A 19,669-nucleotide genomic window follows, 5' to 3' on the forward strand; every position below is an offset into this window, starting at 1 on the left:
GAGGGAAGCAGTGTAGATGTAATGTGTGCAGAAATGCTTTCAATCTTGTCACTACCCTTTTGTGCGCTAGAGAAATGGTCCTAGAAGGAGAAATAACCTACAGATTTCATTGTAGTGCAAAAACACATCAGCTTTTCTTTCCACAAGTTCCTATAAAAGCAGTTGTCCTTGGAGCATTCTTGACCGAGCCTTAAAATGCTAGAATCTGAGAAGGAACCATTAAGTAGGTGGGAGATTATCCAGCTTCATTGCCTTCTTCAAAAAGATGTCAGTCAGAATGATACTTCAGAAAGATAAGTCAATGAGAGTTCCTATTGCAAAGAATAAAAAATTGATAGTTATTGTAAAAAAGTGGAAAATAATATTCCAGTGAAATAACCTGCCATATTTTTACTTGATTGTCCTTCTGGGACAGTTAGTAGTGTCTACTCTTTTATGTGTCTGATATAAACCACATTTTGGTTAGCAGGGAAAATGCTTAAAATTAATGTAAAGCTGAAAAAGAACACATTTACTAGTAATGGTACTTATTTTAAGTATATTTGCATGTGAGCAAGAATTGAAAAACTCTCTGGATAATGAACAGAATCGATTTGTTAGGTGACGGGATTGAGTGAGTTTTATAGTTTATTCCATGTTACTCCAATAATTATTTGAAGGTATTTTTAAACATTAAAAAGGATATCCAGTTTCTCTATTCTATCATCAAGGATGCTTAAGGACCACCTGCTAGCAAGTTTCCCATTCTACGTTGTTTGGGTCATGGAATTGTGCTCTTTGAGACCGTGTGCTGAAGGCTCCTGGGAATTTAAACACAGGGTTTCTTTGGACTTTGAGACCTAGAAGATTAGGTGTTTGAGCACATGAGGGAGGGTCCCCTTTGCGTGGGAGCAGGTACCTGGGCCATTCTTAGAGCAGCTATGCTCATGAAATAAACAGCACTGCTCAAAGCCACCCTCCTTCCAAGGTAGTCTTTTATCTTTATAAAGGAAACTTAGTGGCTAAATGCACAAGCTTGAGCTACACTACCCAAGTTGAAATTCCACCTCTGTCCTTAACTTGCTGGGTGAACTTGGGCATGCTGCCTAACATCGGTGCCTCTTCTGTAAATTAGGGACATTACTTACCTTGTAGGACTGTGGTGAGTATTAACTGAGTAAACATATAAACAGCTTAGAATAGTGCCTGACGTATATTAAGTGCTTTATTGTTGTTAGCTGTGGTAACTGGTGTCACTGTTGTTGCCCCACCTCTGGTGTGCGTCATTGAATTTAAACCTGCTTGCCAGTGAGCAAGAGCTCCTGGAGCTCTCACTTCCTTCCCAGCCACGTTTCCTTCTTACCTACATCAGCACTTCTCAGCCTGAGGAAATCACTACCCGTAGTGGGTGTATCGACTCACTTCTGAGGATCGGTAAACAACTTTTAATATCGTATGCAAAATCATCTCGTTTGTACAGAAGTTTTCTCTTCTAGGGAGAGAAGCCTGATCTTCAGATTCTGTGGTAAGTTCATGACCCAAAAAAGATTCAGAAAGAGAACCTGTTTTAACTCTCTGTTTCATTCTATAAATGGATCTCTGTGAAGGACTAGCCATTATTTGCCATTTTCTAGCAAACAAAATATATTTTAGATGCTTAATGATTGATTGTTGAGTGATAAGTATTTTTGAGACCAGGAGGACAAAGATCTTGATGTCTCTCTCCCAGGAAAAATCTAGAAATGACTGTCAAGAGTCATGAGACTTCACAAGGAGCAGGAGACCATCTAACATGTAATCTTCGTTTCAGTTTTAGTATATGTGCTGCCGAAGCGAGCACCTAACGTGTAATCTTCATTGTACAGTTGAGATCAAGTGAGTTGGCACTGGTCTCACATTTTGAGTGAAGTCAGACCAAGAACTAGATCCTGGGTTCCTCAATTAGTGCTCCGTTTTTCAGTGCATATATATATCATTCGCATGGATAATGTACTCCTATCAGAAATCGTTTTCATGGTAAGCAGTGGTTCTTAATGGGAGTCGAAGAGTGGTCCCTTAACCGGGCCTCTTAGAGTTTCTGATAACCTATGGCTCAATTTTCCTCCACTGTATAATGGAGTTATTTCTAGTATCTACCTCAGAGGGTTGTTGTGTGGATTAAGTGAGATAATGTGTATAAAGTATTTAAAACAGTGCCTGGCCCACAAGTACTAAATGTGGTAGCTACTACTACTGTTATTGACACACCAAGGAATGTAGGAAGAGAGAAATGTCTACGGATGGTCTAAACTAACTAAACATTGCTTATGATAGTGCAAACTTTGCAATATAGAAATGTATAATAGCAAAATGGTTATAGCGTATCCGTGTCATGGAGTATTACACAGACCTTAAAATTAATGCAAACTGTTGACAGGAAAAATGTCGATGTTGTCATGTGTTTTGAAAAAAGCATGATGAATAGTTGTTAATATGGAGTAAACTGAAATGTATAAAAATAAATCAATTGTAAATAACTGAAATGAATCTTGCTTAAAACGCTTCAGGAAATTTGTCAAAAGATCAAGAGCAGTTAACTTTCTTTTTTTTCTTTATTCTTGTTTTGTTTTGTAGTTTTCTATTTTTTCCCAAAGTCTCTTCAACAAATATAAATTACTTTTATATTACAGTTTCTTCAGTAAAGGAATTTTTTCTCTTCCAAAGTTTTTGTCTACAGATAAGCTGCTAGAACCTTAACCGTGGAACTTGGCAGCAGAGAAACCAGTGGTTGGCTGGGGATGGGAGAGTGATTGACAGCAGACGGGACCCCAAGGGAACCATTAGGGATGATCTGTATCTTGACTGGTGGTGGTTCCGTGACTGTACTTGTCTGTTAAACTCATCAGAGTATACATTTTAAGTGGGTCCAGTTTGTTGTGTGCAACTTTTATCTCAATACAATTGATTTTTTCAAAATACTCAGCAAACCAGGAATTTCTGGGAAATCAGAGAAAATCAGCTCCAAGTAACACATAGTAACGGCAGTAGTAGTTGCTGAGTTTTGTAGCTCATCTTCATTTATACACGGCTTGATACAAGGTAGCCAAGCTAAGCCCTTTAATACAACAGATTCCTTCTGTCTATAACCCTGGGAGTGACATACTACTGCCCCTATGGTTAAGGGAACTAGAGGTTGGCAATTTAGGTAATTTGTCCCCATTTACATAGCTAGTAAATGGTGAAGTTTCATATGAAAAATAACTGGTAAGTGTGTGGCGGATCTCAAACAAGACAATGTCTGGCACTTTGTAGAGGATCTTAACAAAATTAGCCAGTTCAATATAAAAAATACACAGTACCATTGTTATTTATCTCCTTCAGAGACAAATTCACTCAGACCTCACTCAGTGTCCTCTGTCTCCCTCTGTGTTATCACTGTGTCATATCTTAAAATGATGCAGGGACTGAGTGGAAATTAGGATGTAAAGGGAAGAAAGGAAATTACCGTTAAATGCCACAAGTGGTGGCATGTAAGTTACATGCACCGTCTCGTTTAATCCTCACACGAATTCTGTTCATGTGTGCTACCTACTTCTGTTTTGAGTTCACAGTGACTTGCCCCAAGTTGCAGAGTAAGTGGAGGAAGACCCAGGGTTCAAGCGCAGATCACTTTGGCTCCAGCTCGTGGTGTTTCCACTACTGCCTGCCGACTCCACATCTGGTTAAGGATCCTGGCACTATCCTAAGGGTAAGGGGAAACCACAGGGATTTTAAGAGAGGTCCCAATATAATCAGTCACCGTTGTCACAGGCACATAATGATTTGGAAAGTATTGTCTTTTTTTTAAATTTTTACGTTTATTTTGAGAGAAAGAGGAAGAGAGAGAAACCAAAAGAGAGAATCCCAAGCTGATAGCACAGCTCAAACCCACGAACCGTGGGATCATGACCTGAGCCGAAATTAAGAGTGGGAGCTTAACCGACGGAGCCACCCAGGTGCCCCTAGAAAGTATTAACATTCATCCATGAATTAAGCGCACACTGATTAATCTGTGCGTTACCGTTCCTGAAAGGCAAGATGGTGAAAATGTTTGGTTTAGTTAACTTAGCCCTTAAATAACTGGGAAGCTGACCATGTGCCCAGTGTCTCAGCAGCTGGTGAACGGGAATTAGAATTGGTTGAAAGAAATGGTCTGTAAACAGCTGTTGGTTGAGGTTCGCAAGTTACTCCGACAATGAGATCAATTTAGGAGACAGATGGCAAGGCAATAGAGGTGCCATAGATTTGTGGCGTCAGGTTGGAAAGGCCAGCTGCTTTTCACTGCACACACTAGAAATTCATCTTTCACTTATTTTTAGTGACAAAGTTCTATCACAGACCTGCGGGAAGTGATTAGATGTAGGGTGTATTACCTTATAAATGAGCTCTACCCCGACTACCTTTTATGCATTGAATTTTGTGCTCCCAAAATTCGTGTGTTGAGGTCATCCCCCATTACCAGAACGTGACCTTACTTGAAGAAAGGGTCTTCACAGAGGTAATCGAGTTCAAAAAGTCATTCGTGCAGGCTCTAATCCAGTATCAATGGTATATAATAGGCAGAGGCCTGTAACAGATGCTTCCCTCACACCCCTCGGAAGGAACCAGCCCTACCGACAGCCTGAGTTTGGACCTCTAGCCTCCAGAACTGTGAGATACATTTCTGTTGCTGAAGCCCACACTCTGGTAGTTTGTTACAGCTGACCTAGGAAACTAAGACACTGCTTTACTTAAAATGGCAGCCACCCCTCTGGCACTGCTAGTCCCCTTTATCCTATTCTTTTCATTTTTCAGTAGTATTTCTTATCTGTCAATCATCTGTCTTCCCTTGCCAAAATGAATGCTTCCCAAAGGATCTGTCTTAATTACTGATATATCCTCTGGCCTAATACAGTGGCTAGCTCATTGTAGTCATTCAATAAATATTTGTTGAATGACTTGAAGAAATAAACATGCATCCACTGAATCTAGAAAGGGGAATGCCATAAACTTATGGCCAACCAGCACCTAAACGTACAGAACTTTTGTAGCAAAGAGGAACGGGAGAGGACAGTTACTGGACGGTGAAGCAACAGTGCTTGCCACGTAGAAATAACATCCTAATAGATACCACAATTTATTACAGAGGGTTTTACTTGGAACTTGGTCACTGAAGCGACCTTGGTCACTGAAGCCTAAAAGGTGCACGCAAGACCAAAGGAATAAAAATAACAGACCATTTTAAAGAACAACAGCAAAAGGTTTCGACCTACTACTGAACAAGTGGTATATACTTACTATAATGACGGGGTAACAACACGGGGTGCCCCGGCATAGTGTTGGCCAGGAGTCAGCCCACAATGGACATAGACCAAATCTGGCCTTCTGTCTACTTCTGTCATTTCAGTTTTACCAGAGCACAACTGTGCTCATTCACATACATGTTGGCCGTGGCTGCTCTTGTGCTACAAGGGCAAGGGTCAGTAGTTGTGACAGACTGTGGCACACAAAACCTAAAACATTTACTAACTGATTGTTACAGGATGAATTGTCTCCCCCTGCAAATTCCTATGTTGAAGTCCTAATCCCCAATAACTCAGAACGTGACTGGGGTCTTTAAAGTTTAAACATTTTAAATTAAAATAATGATACTAGGGTGGGTCCTCATCCAATGTGACTGGTGTCCTTATGAGAGGAGAGGAGGACACAGATACAGAGGGACAACCACGGGAGGACACGGGGAAATAACCCGCTACAAGCCAAGGAGAGAGGCAGTAGGAGAAACCAACTTGGTCAACACCTTGATCTCTGACTTTCAGCCTCCAGAACTGTGAGAAAATAAATTTGTTGTTGAAACCACTCTGTGGTACTTTATCAGGGCAGCACTAGCACACTTATTCACTGGACTTTGACAGAAAAAGTTTGCAGGCCCCCACTGCAGGGAAATACCAGTGGAACAAAGTTTTGGCTGGAGACAGTCATGGATACGTCATAGGCAAAATAACGGCCCCTGGAAGATGTCCACATCCCATCCTAGAATCTCTGAATATGCTATGTTTATGGCAAAAGGGAATGAAGTTTGCTAATCCTGCGTTCCCCAAAGGTGCCCAGTGTAATCCATACATCCTTAAGAGTGAAAGGGGGAGGGGCGCCTGGGTGGCTCAGTCGGTTGAGCGTCGGACTCGGCTCAGGTCATGATCTCACAGCTCGTGAGTTCGAGCCCCACATGGGGCTCTGTGCTGACAGCTCAGAGCCTGGAGCCTGCTTCCGATTCTGCGTCTCCCTCTTTCTCTGCCCCTAACCCACTCGCATTCTCAGTCTCTCTCAAAAAAAATTAAAAAAAAAAGTGAAAGAGGGAGACAGGAGGAGGCCAGAGGGAACAGGATTCAACTGTTGGCTGGTTTTGAATATGGAGGGAATGGGCCACGATCCAAGAAATGCAGGTGGCCTCTCAAATCTGGAAAAGACAAAGGAAAGGATCCTTTCCCAAGAGCCTCCAGAAATGGATGGATCCCTGCCAACACTTTTAGCCTCGTAAGACCCGTGCTAAACTTCTGACCTACAGAACTGTAAGATACATTTGTAGTTTAAGCCACCAAGTTTGTGGTAACTTACTGATCTCGTTTTGGGTCCTCTGTCCTCCTCTCTCTCTCTGCCCCTTCCCCGCTTGCACCCATGCGCACGCGCTCTCTTTCTCTCTCTCAAAAATAAAAAAGCATTAAGAAATGTATATAAAAAAGAAAATGAATAGAATATGAGAAACTAGTATAAAACAGATTGTTTAACAAACCAGTGGGCAAAGGATGGTAACTACATTTCAGTGTAAAACTTTTCAGTCTTTCTGTCTCCATCTAGTATTTAATGTATCTAGGATTTATTTCACTTTAGGATGTCCTTGGTAGAGCAGTAAAAAGTAATTTTATTAAAGCAACTCTTGAGTACATATCTTTTTAGTCTCTGTGCAACAAATATTCTGTGCTGCATACTGAAGTTCCACAGTTGTCTAGAAAAAGCACTTGTGTGATTATTTGATTTGACAGCTTAACTTGACTAAAAGGAGAGACAAGGCACACTTAGGGATGTGGCATTTTCTCAAAAATCAACCAAGTGAGCTTGTCACTTCAAGGAAAATAAATGACAGTATTTTTTTCCCCCAACATAAAGTTTGAGTTTTCAAGTGAATAGAAGAGTTTTGGAAAACTTGTACTGCCACTGTGAATTTCACAGCTTCCCAATACTTAAGATCAATTATAATACTATTGAATAAGATTTTTCAAATTGTAAAACAAAACGTGTCAACATTGTGAAGATCTGCATAAATCAGTGGATATTTTCCAAGTGACCAATTTATGATGCTACAAAAGCATGAATGAAACTATCCATTCAAAGTGCAAGACAGACACATATAGATTTTAACGTAATAGCGTGAAGGCACCAACGTGGTTTCAGACCGCAACTAAGGTTTCCCTTGTTCAGCTTGTGCTATCCAAGGGTATCCACAGTTATCTCATAAGCATATTAAAATAGCCTGTCCTTTTCCGGGCGCCTGGGTGGCTCAATCTGAGCATCGGACTCGACCCTGCCTCAGGTCATGATCTCACGGTGGCTGAGTTCGAGCCCCACATCGGGCTCTGCACTGGCTGTGTGGAGCCTGTTTAGGATCCGCCTCCCCCCCTTCAAAATAAACATTAAAAAAAACCCCAACCCTGCCCTTTTCCAACTGCATACCTGTGTGAGGCTGGATTTTCTTTAAATACTTCACAAAAACAAAAACAACACATGGAACAGATTGTGGAAGCAAACACGAGAATCCAGCTGTTTTCTATTTAGCTGGACATTTAAAAGATTTCTCGCAGGAGAAAAATGTAGAACAATGCCACAGCTCACTACTTTTTTTTAAAGGAATATTCGTTAAAATGTCACGTTAACGTGTTACCATGAATTTTTGAGTTATTAAAGAAGAAACTTGGACTTTATAAGCATTTCGGAAACGCAGAGAACTGTGAACATTTTTACCTCAACTTACGCCACTCCCGCCTCTGTGCTGGTGCCATGAGTTACTGTAAACCTCGGGGGTACTTACGGCTGCCAGCGCGCCCCGACTCCCCACCCGAGAACCCGAGCTTCTCGGCAGCAGCGCCCCCATCCGGCGGCCCTCGCGCGGAGCCCTCCCCGCGCCGCGGGGCCTCCTGCAGAGGCTGCTGGGAATTGTAGTTCGCTCTGCCCCGGGGTCGCGCTGACGCATTTCCGGTGCGTCCCTTACGGTCGCGGTTGGCTGGGCCCCGGCCCGAAGAACCTTGTTTCGGGGTCTGTGTCAGTTTCCCTTTTCGGTGGTGATCGGAGCCGAAGTGGGCTGGCCTCGTCTTCCCCGGGGGCCGTGGCCGAAGCACTCGGGCGGCCGCCGCAGAATCAGAAGGGAGGACGGAGCCAATCTGACTGCAGCTCCAGGAGGCGGAGGCAGCCAGTCTTCTCCGAGTCCCACGGCTGCTCGCGGAGGGGTTAGTGGAGCCGGACGCGCCCAGTCCCTTACGTTTCCAGGCAGCGGGACTGTGCAGCCCAGTGTGACCCGGCCCCCTCCTGCCCGGACTCGGAACAGCCGTCCGATCGCGGCTGTGTTGGCAAGGGGCGCGTGGGAGGCGGGGAACCGCGTGGCTCCGCGGGGCAAGCAGTCTCGCCGGCGGGAAGGGCGGGTGCTGGGGCCTCGGACCCTCCTTCTTTGGGTGCAGGAGGGTCTCCCTCCCCTGCTTGAGGGTGGGAGGGGCGGGGAGACCCTTCACGATTCTTTTTCCTCCGGGCAGCCCTCGGGTCCTGCCACCACCCGCGGGACGCACAGAACTGACCGTGGGGATGGCCACCAGGGTCCGGACAGCTGCCATCTGGGTGAGTAGGGGTGTTTCTCTCCTTTCTGAAAAGCGCTCCCTGAACTCCGTCTTTAGCAGGGTGAGAGTTGGTCATGAGCTCCCTCTCCCCTCTCCTCTTCCAGGACGCTGGGCCTCCTTTAGAGGATGTTAGACTGTCCAGGAACAAGGATGTTAGACAAGGATGTCTAACTTGGCCATTAGACTTTTTTACAACTTTCAGTTTCCTTTCTGCCCATTTTGTATCCTGCGATTTGAGTTAAACAAAAGGTCATCATCTCTCGTCTCTTACATCCAAAGTATTTGAGCCTCATTTGAGAAATTCGGCACTCGTTTATTCTCTTATTCAACAGTTTTTATTGTCTTGTGTTTGTTGGACCCGGAGTCAGGTGCTAAGAGTGCAGAGATAAGTTGTTGTCCTGCTTTGTGAGAGCAGAGGTCTGGTGGGGCTGGTGGACAAGAGAACCTGGAGGCATAGTGACAAGTTAATAGGTACTCAAACAGGCTGCACAAGTGCATGGGGACACAGCAGAAGGTCAGTTTTGGAGGTGAGGGTACTCCAAGAAATGCTTCAGTGATTAATAAGAGATTCTTAACCGAGGTTTAAAAGGTGAATGTGAATAAGGGACTGAAGGTCAGCCTAGGAAAAGGAGGCAACATGCAACTTTGAGAGGCTTGAAATGACTTAGTATGTTGGTGAACTTTGATCACTTTAGGGTTGCTGAGGGTTTGCAGGTAGTGGTGAAATACAAAGAAATGAGGTCAGGGGCACCTGGGTGGCTCAGTGGTTAAGTGTCTAACTCTTGATTTCGGTTCAGGTCATGATCTCATGGTTGTGAGATCGGGCCCCGTGCTGGGCATGAAACCTGCCTAAGATTTTCACTCTCTCCCTCTGTCCCTCTCCTGCTCTCACGCATGTGTGCATGCTCTCTCTCTCTCTCTTTCTCTTTCCCTCTTCCCAAAAAAAAAAAAAAAAAAAAGAGGCCAGAGCCATAGGCAGGGACCAGATCATAGAGGGGTTTGAAGATCACCTTAAAAACTTGGATTTTATTCTCTTGGGGAGAGAGATTTTTTGGAGTGATTTCTCAAAGGACTTTGGGTTGGTGGGCAGTGGGCAGTGGGCAAGAGAAGACAAGGGCTTAAGTAAACTAGTAGTTTTGAGAAGAAAGATGGTAAAGAGGCAGAAGTGAGTCATGGGGATAGAAGGTATATCTCTATGCTAGAGTGTAGGGAGTGCTCTCAGTGGTATTACAATAACGTGTGGTGACAGTGGCTATGCTTGTGGTGAGCACAGCATCACACAGACCTGTCGAATAACTGTTGTACACCTGAAAGTAATGCAGCGTTGTGTATCAACTCTACCTCAATAAGATAAATTAGTAAATAAGCAAGTCAGGAAAATATGTAGAAGAGACTAATTTAAACAGTGGGGGGGCAGAAGCATCTGGATTTGGTAACTAGTTGGGTGCTGGTTGTGAGGGAGACAGGAGAGCCAGGGATGGCTGCTGGAATTCTGCTCTGGGGGCCTGGGTTGGGAGTGGTAGCGTTCCCTGAGTCAGCGAGGACTGTTGGAGTTGTTTTGGGGGCTGGGGGGCGGACTTTTCTGTTTTATATGGATTGGACTCTCTCCCCTTGTTGAGGGCAGGTGAGTCAGCGTGTGTCTCAGGAGAAAGATCCGGACAGGTTGCACTAGTTAGGTATGGCCACATTAGCTGAAAGAGAGTGGTCAGGATGAGGAGCAGACGAGGACAACGCCCAGGGGGTTGACGTGGGAAGGTAGCAGCGGAGGGGCTGGAGACTGGGAGGGAGCCCAGAAGAGATGAGAGAAAACAAGAGACCTGTGTTTTAGAGTTAAAAAAAAAAACCCTCAACACTGGTCGTCATGTGGGAGGCGGGGGGGGGGGGGGGGGGGTCAAGTGACATTAGGTCATAAAAGTTTAAATTGGATTGAGTGTGATGGTAGTGGTGTGTGTTGCTGGTAATATTTCCAGAACAGAGTGTGAGTGTGTCTGCACCTTCAGCAGGGAAAGAAGGTAAGGGAACAGCAGGTGGCTGCAGAGACGGGAATGGGGACGGTGATGTAGAATTGAGGCAGTCGTGCCGCTGCAGTGGGAAGAGAGTGGGAAGAGAGTGGGAGCTTGGGGACAATCCAGTGAGATACCTTGGTACAAAATCAGTCTGAAAATACATAGGTTTCCTACTTATAAATACTTACCAATTTAGGAAATACAGTGAAAGAACATATCCTATTTACAATGGCAAAAGATAAAACTGCTACAAACCTAAAACATGTAGAGGACTTGTGTCTGAAAGCTTTCCAACATTGCTACTTAACATTTACACGGTGTTTACTATGTCCTAGGCGTGGGTCTAAGCACTTTACACACGCAAATCAGGCTCCCAGCTCTGAGTTCTTAACGTGACAGTATTCGCCCTTTCAAGATAAAGAGCTTGATAGATAGAAACCATACACTTCGGTTTTTGAAATGTTTGCTCATTTTTTCATTCTCTGGGTATTTGCTGAGCACTCACTATGTTCCAGGCCCCCTGCAAGGTCCCAGCCATGTGCTGTTGAACGAGACTGACAGAATCCACGCTCTTGGGGAGTTTGTATTCTGGTGGAGGGAGGCAGATGACAAAGAAAACGGTGAAGAAACTACTCAAGTAAAGAGAAGATGTCAGAGTTGAGTTATACGTAGAATTAAAACTGGTAACGTCAAAGATTGGGTGACTGGAGAAGGCCCCGCTAAGGAGGTGACATTAAGTCAAGGTCTGAGTTCCAGGAGCAGGTCAGCCGTGGCAGGAGGATGGTCATGAGGTAGGAGAAGTCTTGTGCTTTTGTAACTTGGAAGGAAGGCCTGTGTGACTGGGGATGTGGGGGAAGGGAAGGGAGCAGACACAGAGCTGGGCAGAGTCCAGATCGGGCTGGTAAACTATTGTGTTACGAAAGGGGTCCACGTGACATAGGTAGGTTTTTCAAAGACCCTTCTTGCTGCTGAGTAAAGAACGGTTGCAGATGGGCAGGAGTAGGCACAGTGGTAGGAAAGGGGTGGCCAGTTAGGTCACGGCAGAGGAGAGGTGGCGGAGGTTTTTTCTAGGAGGGTAGAGACGGAGAAACTGGACAGGCTAGAGGCCGTTTGAAAGTAGAGCCCTCTTTTCTGAGAACCACCTGACGCTTTCATTTAGCCCGTTGACGTTTTTTCAGAATGCCTTATTTTCTTTAAGCAGTCCTGTATTTTTTGCCATTCCGACCGAATTTGGTAATCGGTGTTTACTACGTGTGAGACGTGCTGCTAGGTCTTGCGTAGCTACGATTTAATGCCTTTAGTTAGGAGCCAAGTTATACCCTTGGTCAGTGTCGACTCACGATTTGAACTCAGGTTGGTGGCTTTATCCCCGTTTCCTTGGCCAGTGTCTTCTACTGCTTCAGGATGTAGGCTGGGAATTTCTCAGGACACAGATTCCAGCATTGTGAGCCCTGACGGGAGTTACTATTTACCTATGAAGGGTTACTTCTCAGCTCCTCGGACCCCGAAGATGGCAAAAGTGGGACCAGTGAAGTATGTAGCTGTGCCCTGGGCAGAGTGGGTGGGTGTGGCCCAGTCTCTGGGGAATGATTGAGAGAAACTGGGTTTCTTTCTTTCCTTTTTTTTTTTTTTTTGAGAAGAACACTTCTTTTAATTATTTTACTTATTTTGAGTACATAATTGTGGGTGTCCAAATTAGACAATTTTTGGTACTTCCTTTACAGTAGAGCCACATTGTGGACCCTGCACTGTTTTCTGCCAGTAAACATAGCATGCCGGGTGCCTGTGACTGTGTTTCCCTGCACCCCCACTGCCTGGCACCTGCCTAGAGATAGTGCCTGCGTATGAAACACGGTGCAGATGAACTGGTATCATTGAGACAGCTGATTTCTTACAGGATTGAAGCAGAAGTGAGGGATCTTACTGTTACTGTGTTTCATTTTTCATTCCTTTACTACAACTACACCTGTTTTTCCTATTAAAGGGAATCCTCAGGAAGTACCTTAAAATCATCTTCTACCTCGATTCATATATCTTTTCAAAATAAAAATGTGTCAGACTGCATATCATATAGGTAAAATATATATAGAATTTTAAATGGGCTAGTTTTCAAAGTAATAGACTCAATTTAATGTAAGATTGCTGTGCTCAGAACTCTAGAAAGTATACCTTCAAGGGGCGCCTGGGTGGCTTGGTCGGTTAAGCATCCGACTTCGGCTCAGGTCATGATCTCACGGCCCGTGAGTTCGAGCCCCGCGTCGGGCTCTGTGCTGACAGCTCAGAGCCTGGAGCCTGTTTCAGATTCTGTGTTTCCCTCTCTCTCTGCCCCTCCCCCGTTCATGCTCTGTCTCTCTCTGTCTCAAAAATAAATAAACGTTAAAAAAAAAAAAAAAAGAAAGAAAGTATACCTTCAAAAGATCTATCTTTTGATCTTACTACAGTCTGGATCTTAGAGGCATTTTGTTTGTTCTGGTTTAGTATTTTACTTAAAATATTTATCACAGGGGTGCCTGGGTGGCTCAGTTGGTCAAGCTTCTGACTTCAGCTTAGGTCATGACCTCATGGCTTGTGAGGATCAGGTAATGATCTCCAGGCTCATGAGTTCGAGTCCTGCATCAGGCTCTGTGCTGATAGCTAGGATCCTGGAACCTGCTTCAGATTCTGTGTCTCCCTCCCTCTCTCTCTCTCTCTCTTTTTTTTTTTTTTTTTTTTAAATATATTAAATTTATTGTCAAATTGGTTTCCATACAACACCCAAACTGGGTTTCTTTCTAAACATAGATGACTTCACTCAGGGATGGGCTAAAAGATGAAAGTGTGTAATATGCAGGAGACCCTTCCCCTGACATATATCCTGGGCCCATATTCTGGGCGTCTTATGGGTATCAAGGTGATACTTAGTAACTAGAAGACTATTTGATGAGTATGAATTCAGAGCAAAAGGAGGTGAGCATCGGAAGTAACATTTCACTGAGGCCTTGTGAACCTCTAGATCCCTGTTTCTTTTCTCTGAGGATGCTGAGCACTTACCGGCAGGTTTTGTTTTTTCACTCACTTTTGTTTGGCTCCTTTCTTCCACTGACTCTCCCCCGCCCCCCCGCCCCTTTAAATATGTTATTACAAATTCGAATCCAGTGAGTCTCCATTCCTAGGGGCTTGGAAGGGTTTTCTATTTCTTTATCTCCAATAGGAGTTGACTTATTTATACCAGTGAACTTTGTCTCCGTGGTTCTCCAGGACCTCTGCTCCCGCGGACCCCTGTCGGCCACCATCACCGGCAAGACAGGCTAATGTTCGTAGTCTGTAGTGCAGCGAGTTGGGGATTCAAAACTAATGTGAGCTGGAGCATGGGGGAGGGAAGGGAATTCTGCCAGAAAGGCCTTTCTGAGAAAGGTTGGCTGGTGCCCCTGTGTATACTGTACCGTATGTCTTTAGCTTTCCCTAAACTGATCCTTTTGGGGAATTAAAGGTTAAAACGTGGCAATGTTCATTCACTAACTACCCTTACTAACAACCCTTACTAAACACCTGTTTATATTCCAGGTACTGATTTGGCATGAGGATATACAGGTCAGAGACAGCCCTGGCCCCAGAGATCACACGTCTTCCAGGAAGTTCAGAGAGGGAATAGAGTGCCGTGCGGGCAGCCATGGGATTGGAGCTGAGGCAGAAGGAGGCCCAGGCAGTGATGTTTGACAGCGTGTGCTCTCAAAGGATCTGTAGAATTGGCTATGTGAAAGGAGGGGACGGTACGGTTTCAGAGAAGGCCGCCTGTGCATGCAGGTGTTGGCAGCAGTAGGGAAAAGGGGAGTGGCAGGGACAGTCCTGGAGCTCAGGCGGAGGAAGACCCCAGTTGCTGTGTCCTTAGCTGTTAGGAGCTTGGAGGGGAGAAACGATTCAAGTTGGTGGCTAGTTTGAATTCCAGCCACCCCTCCTTAGCTGGCTGCGAGCAGCTCCTCGTCCTCTCCAGACAGCTCCAAAGTACATTTTCCTGATGCTTGAGCCTGTAACGATTGTGGAATCACCTTTATTTCTGGGAATTCTTTTTTGCCTTAAAGTCTGTTTTATGTCCATATGGCTGTTGGAGCACCTTTTGGTTGTTTGTTTTATCTTTTGTATCTTCATATTTTAGATGCGTTTTTTTAAAATTCACTGCTTGTTTTTAATCTGTCAATCTTTTTATTTTAACCGGAATACTTTATGATTAATGTAATTACTGATATGTTTGGGTTTAAATCTACCATTTTACTTGCCTTTTATTTGCTGTGCTTGATCTGGGTTTTTTAACTTTTTGTTTTTTCTTCTTCTGTCTTGCCTTTATTCTTTTCCCTCTTCACAGAGGTTTGGGAGTTATACATACAATTTATTGCTTTAAAATTAAAGAAAACACCTAATGGCTACTTTCTGGATAATTTCTTCTAATTTGTCTTTCACTTGACTAATTCATTCTAACCTGCTATTAAACATATTTTGGTCAGAGCTCCTGGGTGGCTCAGTCGGTTCAGTGTCCGACTTTGGCTCAGGTCATGATCTTGCAGTTCGTGGGTTTGAACCCCATGTCGGGCTCTGTGCTGACAGCCTGAAGCCTGCTTCAGATTCTGTGTCTCCCTCTCTCTCTGCCCCTCCCCCGACTCTCACTCTGTCTCACTCTCTGTCTCTCAAAAATAAATAAACATAAAAAAAATTTAAACACATTTTGGTTAATATATTTTTTCCATTTCTATTAACTCTTTTTCTTTTTCAGATATGCTTGCTAAATCGTCATCTAATTCCTGGCCAAATTGGAAAGTTTGCCTTTGTCTCCTTGAATATAATACGATGTTTGCTTTATAGTCAGTGTCCATTGATTCCAGTGTCCATTGGCTTTGATTGTTTCTTTCTGTTGTTTGTTGACTTTTGTTAGTTTTGTTTCTGTCCTCTTGTTTTCTGAAAGTTTCATTATTTTGTGTGCTGGTCACTGTGCTTGAAAAATTCTTTTAAGGAAAAGGTTAAGGTGCAGGATGAAGGTACCTTACTCTAGATGTGCATATAGTTTTGCCTTTCTCCCCATCTGCTTTTTTTTTTTTTTTTTTTTAAGTTTATTTTGAGAGAGAAAGTGCATACGAGCAGGGAAGGGGAAGAGAGAGCGGGACAGAGAGAATTCCAGGCAGCCTCCAGGCTCAGCATGGGAGCCTGATGCAGGGCTTGATCCCACACCCTCACACTATGAAGTCATGACCTGAGCCGATATCAAGATTTGGATGCTTAACTGACTGAGCCACCAGAGTACCCCCCCCCCCCCCCCCCCCCCCCCCCCCTTCTGCTTTTGAGTACTGTCAAGGACAGCTGCTTCACTCTTGTCCTGAATTTGTAAGGAATGGCCAGGTACATGCTTACTTCTTTCCCAGGGTTCCCTCAGGAGTTGTATCATAGTTACCTGCGTTGCTGACTACAAGGCGTTTTTTGTTTGGTTTTCTTACTGTTAATTTGAGTATGATTAAGAAATTCAGAAATCTTAATATATTCAGTTAGTTTCAATCAGTTGCAGTCCTTATTCTTTTAGAGGGTTACATTGCCCCAGCTTTGGCCAGAGGAAGCCTCTTCAGCCTGGCCCTGAGCTCTTTTGAAATGACTCTGTTAGTCTGGCTTCCTCACTTTTGGGCCCAACAAGACATTCTAGGCTCATCTGATTATTTCCTGTCCCAGATCTGGAATCAACCTTTCCTCCTGGGAACCTGATACCTTTTGGTAGGTTAATATGCTCCGCGACCACAAGTGATCCCGGGTGTCATTGCTTCTAGGCTGTTTCACTAGGCAGACTTAGGAATCTTTGGAAAGGAAAAAAAGCATGGTTCGTATTGGTATTTCCAATTTAAATTAGAGTTTTCCCTTTTTAAAAATTGCTAATTACTCTCTCTTTGGTGGAAGTAACTCAAGTGTTCACTGAAAGAGAAATGGATAAACCAAATTGTGTGTGTGTGTGTGTGTGTGTGTGTGCACGTGCTGATACAGATGCACATGGAATATGATTCAGCCTTAAAAAGAAAGGAGATTCTGACACCTGCTGCAACATGGATGAGCCTTGAGGATACTGTGTTTAGTGCAATAAGCCAGTCATGGAGGGACAAATATTACATGATTCTACTTATATGAGGTTCCCAGAGTTGTCAAAATCAAACCGAATGTAGAGTGATGGTCGTCAGGGGCTGGGGGAGGGCGGAGGGGGGAGTTATGTTCAGAGGATACAGTTTCCGTTTTACAGATGAGAAGGGTTCTGGAGAGGAAGGTGGTAATGATTATGTAACACTGTGAATGTACTTACTTCCACGGAACTGTACATTAAAAATGGTTAAGATAAGTTTTATGTTATGTGTATTTTACCACAATTAAAATTTTTTTTAAAAAGATGAACTTTGACTCTTAACCTTACACAGTACCAAAAAATGAATTCAAAATGGGAAATAGACTTACCTGTAAGAGCTAATGCTGTACCACTTCCGGAAGAAAACACATAGGAAAATATTTATGACCTTGGGTTAGGCCATAGGTCTTAGCTATACCTCCATTACCACAGTCTACAAAAAAAGAGAAAACTATTATATAGAATGTGCTTTGAAGTTATAAATTGGACTGCTACATCAAAATAAAAAGCTTTTGCACTTCAAAGTCCCTTCTTTCAGCAAATGAAAAGACAAGTCACAGACTCTGAGATGGCATCTGCAAATCATATGTCCAGTACAGGAGTGTATTCAGAATATGTAAACTCAGAATATATAAACTCAGCATGAAGACAATCCAATTTAAAAATGGGCAAAGGATTTGAGCAGACATTTCACCACAGAAGATACATAGATGGCAAATAAGGACATGAAAAGATGCTTACCATTATTAGTCATTAGGGAAATAGAAATTTCATCGTGATGAGGGATCACTCTATACCCACTAGAATGGCTGTAGGCAGAAAGGCAGACAATGAAAGTTAGAGAAATTAGAACCTTTACAGACTGCTGGTGGGAATATAAAGTGGTACAGTCACTTTGAAAGGATTTTGGCAATTTCTTTAAAAAGTTAAATATAGGGGCTCCTAGCTGCCTCGGTCAGTAGAGCATCTGACTCTTGATCTCTGGGTCGTGAGTTCAAGCCCCACGTTGGGTGTAGATCCTACTTGAAATAAAAAAGTTAAAAATAAACCTACCATATAACGCATCAGTTCATTTTCTAGGAATTTATCCAAGATAAAGGAAAAATTACGCAAAGACTCGTATGTGAATGTTCATGGCAGGATTATTCTTAGTAGCCCAAACTGTAATCTCAATGTTAACTGATGGATATATAGACAAAGTGGAATACTGTTCAGCAATAAAGGGGACGGACTATTGGTACATGCCATAACAAGAATAAACCTCAAAGGCATGATACTAAGTGAAACACGCCATGCACAATATATAGCATGACCCCATTTATATGAAATGCCCAGAGAAAGCAGGGCAGCGGTTGCCTGGGGGTTGGTGAGAGTGCCCTGGCTTCAGTGCAGCACAATGAGTGTCTGAAACAATGTGAATTTAAACCTGGATGAGATGATTTTTGCAAAGCCATCAATTTAATAAAAACCATTGAAGTTAAATACTCTTCTTTTTATACAAGTTTTATTGTGGCATGATTTATAGACCATAAAATTCACTCAAAGTGTCCCATGCAGTCATTTTTAGTATTCGTAGTTGTACAAATATCACCGGTATCTAATTCCAGAACATTATCATCACTCTAAAAAGAAACTCTGTCCCCGTCTGCAGCCACTCTCCATTCCCTCTTTCCCCTTTTCCCTGGCAACCATGAATCTACTTTGTATTTTTATGAATTTACCAATTCTGGACATTTCATATAGTTCTACCATATGTGGCCTTTTATATCTGGCTTCTTTCTGTCAGCACGTTTTCAAGGTTACTTTGTGTTGGTTCCAGCGCATCGGTAGTGATGTAGTGCTTAGCAGTGCCTGCGGCCCTCACCGGGGCCCCTGTGGTGAGCCTTCAGACATGTCCCTGACTGGAATCAGAGTTGTGGATAGACCAGCATTTGAAGTTCTATGATTGCAAGATGCATCTCAGCAACAGCCAGCAGGGAACTTTGAAAAAACAAGGTTTATAACTCACAAGTCCTGGAGGGTATATGGTATGCCACACAGCAAGGGCACGGGAAGGGAAAGCTTGAGCTCAGGCCTGGGGTTCTGCTTTTTGGGGGCTGAAGGTGGAGTGCCTGTGTTTTGCAGGTTCACTCTTTATTGGTGAATTTAAAATACAAGGGCGAAGGGGCACCTGGGTGGCTCAGTTGGTTGACTGTCCAACTTCAGTTCAGGTCATGATCTCGTGGTTTGTGAGTTCGGGCCCCGTGTCGGGCTCTGTGCTGACAGCTCGGAGCCTGGAGCCTGCTTCGGAGTCTGTGTCTCCCTCTTTCTCTGTCCCTTCCCTGTTTGTGCTCTCTTTCTCTGAAAAATAAATGTATTTTAAAAAATGAAATATAAAGGTGGGAATTAAAGCACAGAAAGGGTGCATGTACTCCTTCAAATCAGTATTTTGTATCCTTTGTGCAAATAACCTAGTAGTGCAATTGCTGGGTCGTAGGGTGGTTCTATTTTTAAGTTTTTGAGGAACCTCCACACTGTTTTCCAGAGCGGCTGCACCAGTTTGCATTCCCACCAACAGTGCAAGAGGGCTCCCCTTTTTCTACACCCTTACCAAATTCTGTTGTTTCCTGTGTGTGTTTTTAATGTTTATTTATTTTGAGAGAGAGCAAGCACAAGCGGGGAGGGGCAGAGAGAGGGAGAGAGAATCA

At 43.7% G+C, this 19,669-nt stretch overlaps 1 protein-coding gene and 1 long non-coding RNA gene across 2 annotated transcripts in view; one reads left to right on the forward strand and one right to left on the reverse strand.

The window, feature by feature from the left end:
* Positions 1–87: 87 nt before the first annotated feature.
* LOC125915087 (uncharacterized) lies at positions 88–8,348 on the reverse strand. The gene is made up of 4 exons (XR_007455567.1): positions 8,273–8,348; positions 3,464–3,700; positions 1,343–1,499; positions 88–311 (listed from the first exon to the last, which is right to left on the reverse strand). It is a non-coding gene; the product is annotated as an uncharacterized LOC125915087 (long non-coding RNA).
* Positions 8,349–8,461: 113 nt separating this feature from the next.
* Positions 8,462–19,669, forward strand: part of ZNF268 (zinc finger protein 268) — a 33,059-nt gene continuing 21,851 nt past the window's right edge. The window contains exons 1-2 of the mRNA XM_049620726.1: positions 8,462–8,474; positions 8,775–8,856. Of these exons, the coding sequence (XP_049476683.1) occupies positions 8,824–8,856 (33 nt within the window). The 5' untranslated portion in view covers positions 8,462–8,474; positions 8,775–8,823. The remainder of the gene's footprint in view (positions 8,475–8,774; positions 8,857–19,669) is intronic.

This window comes from Panthera uncia (assembly GCF_023721935.1).
Source record: "Panthera uncia isolate 11264 chromosome D3 unlocalized genomic scaffold, Puncia_PCG_1.0 HiC_scaffold_9, whole genome shotgun sequence".
Lineage (NCBI taxonomy): Eukaryota > Metazoa > Chordata > Mammalia > Carnivora > Felidae > Panthera > Panthera uncia.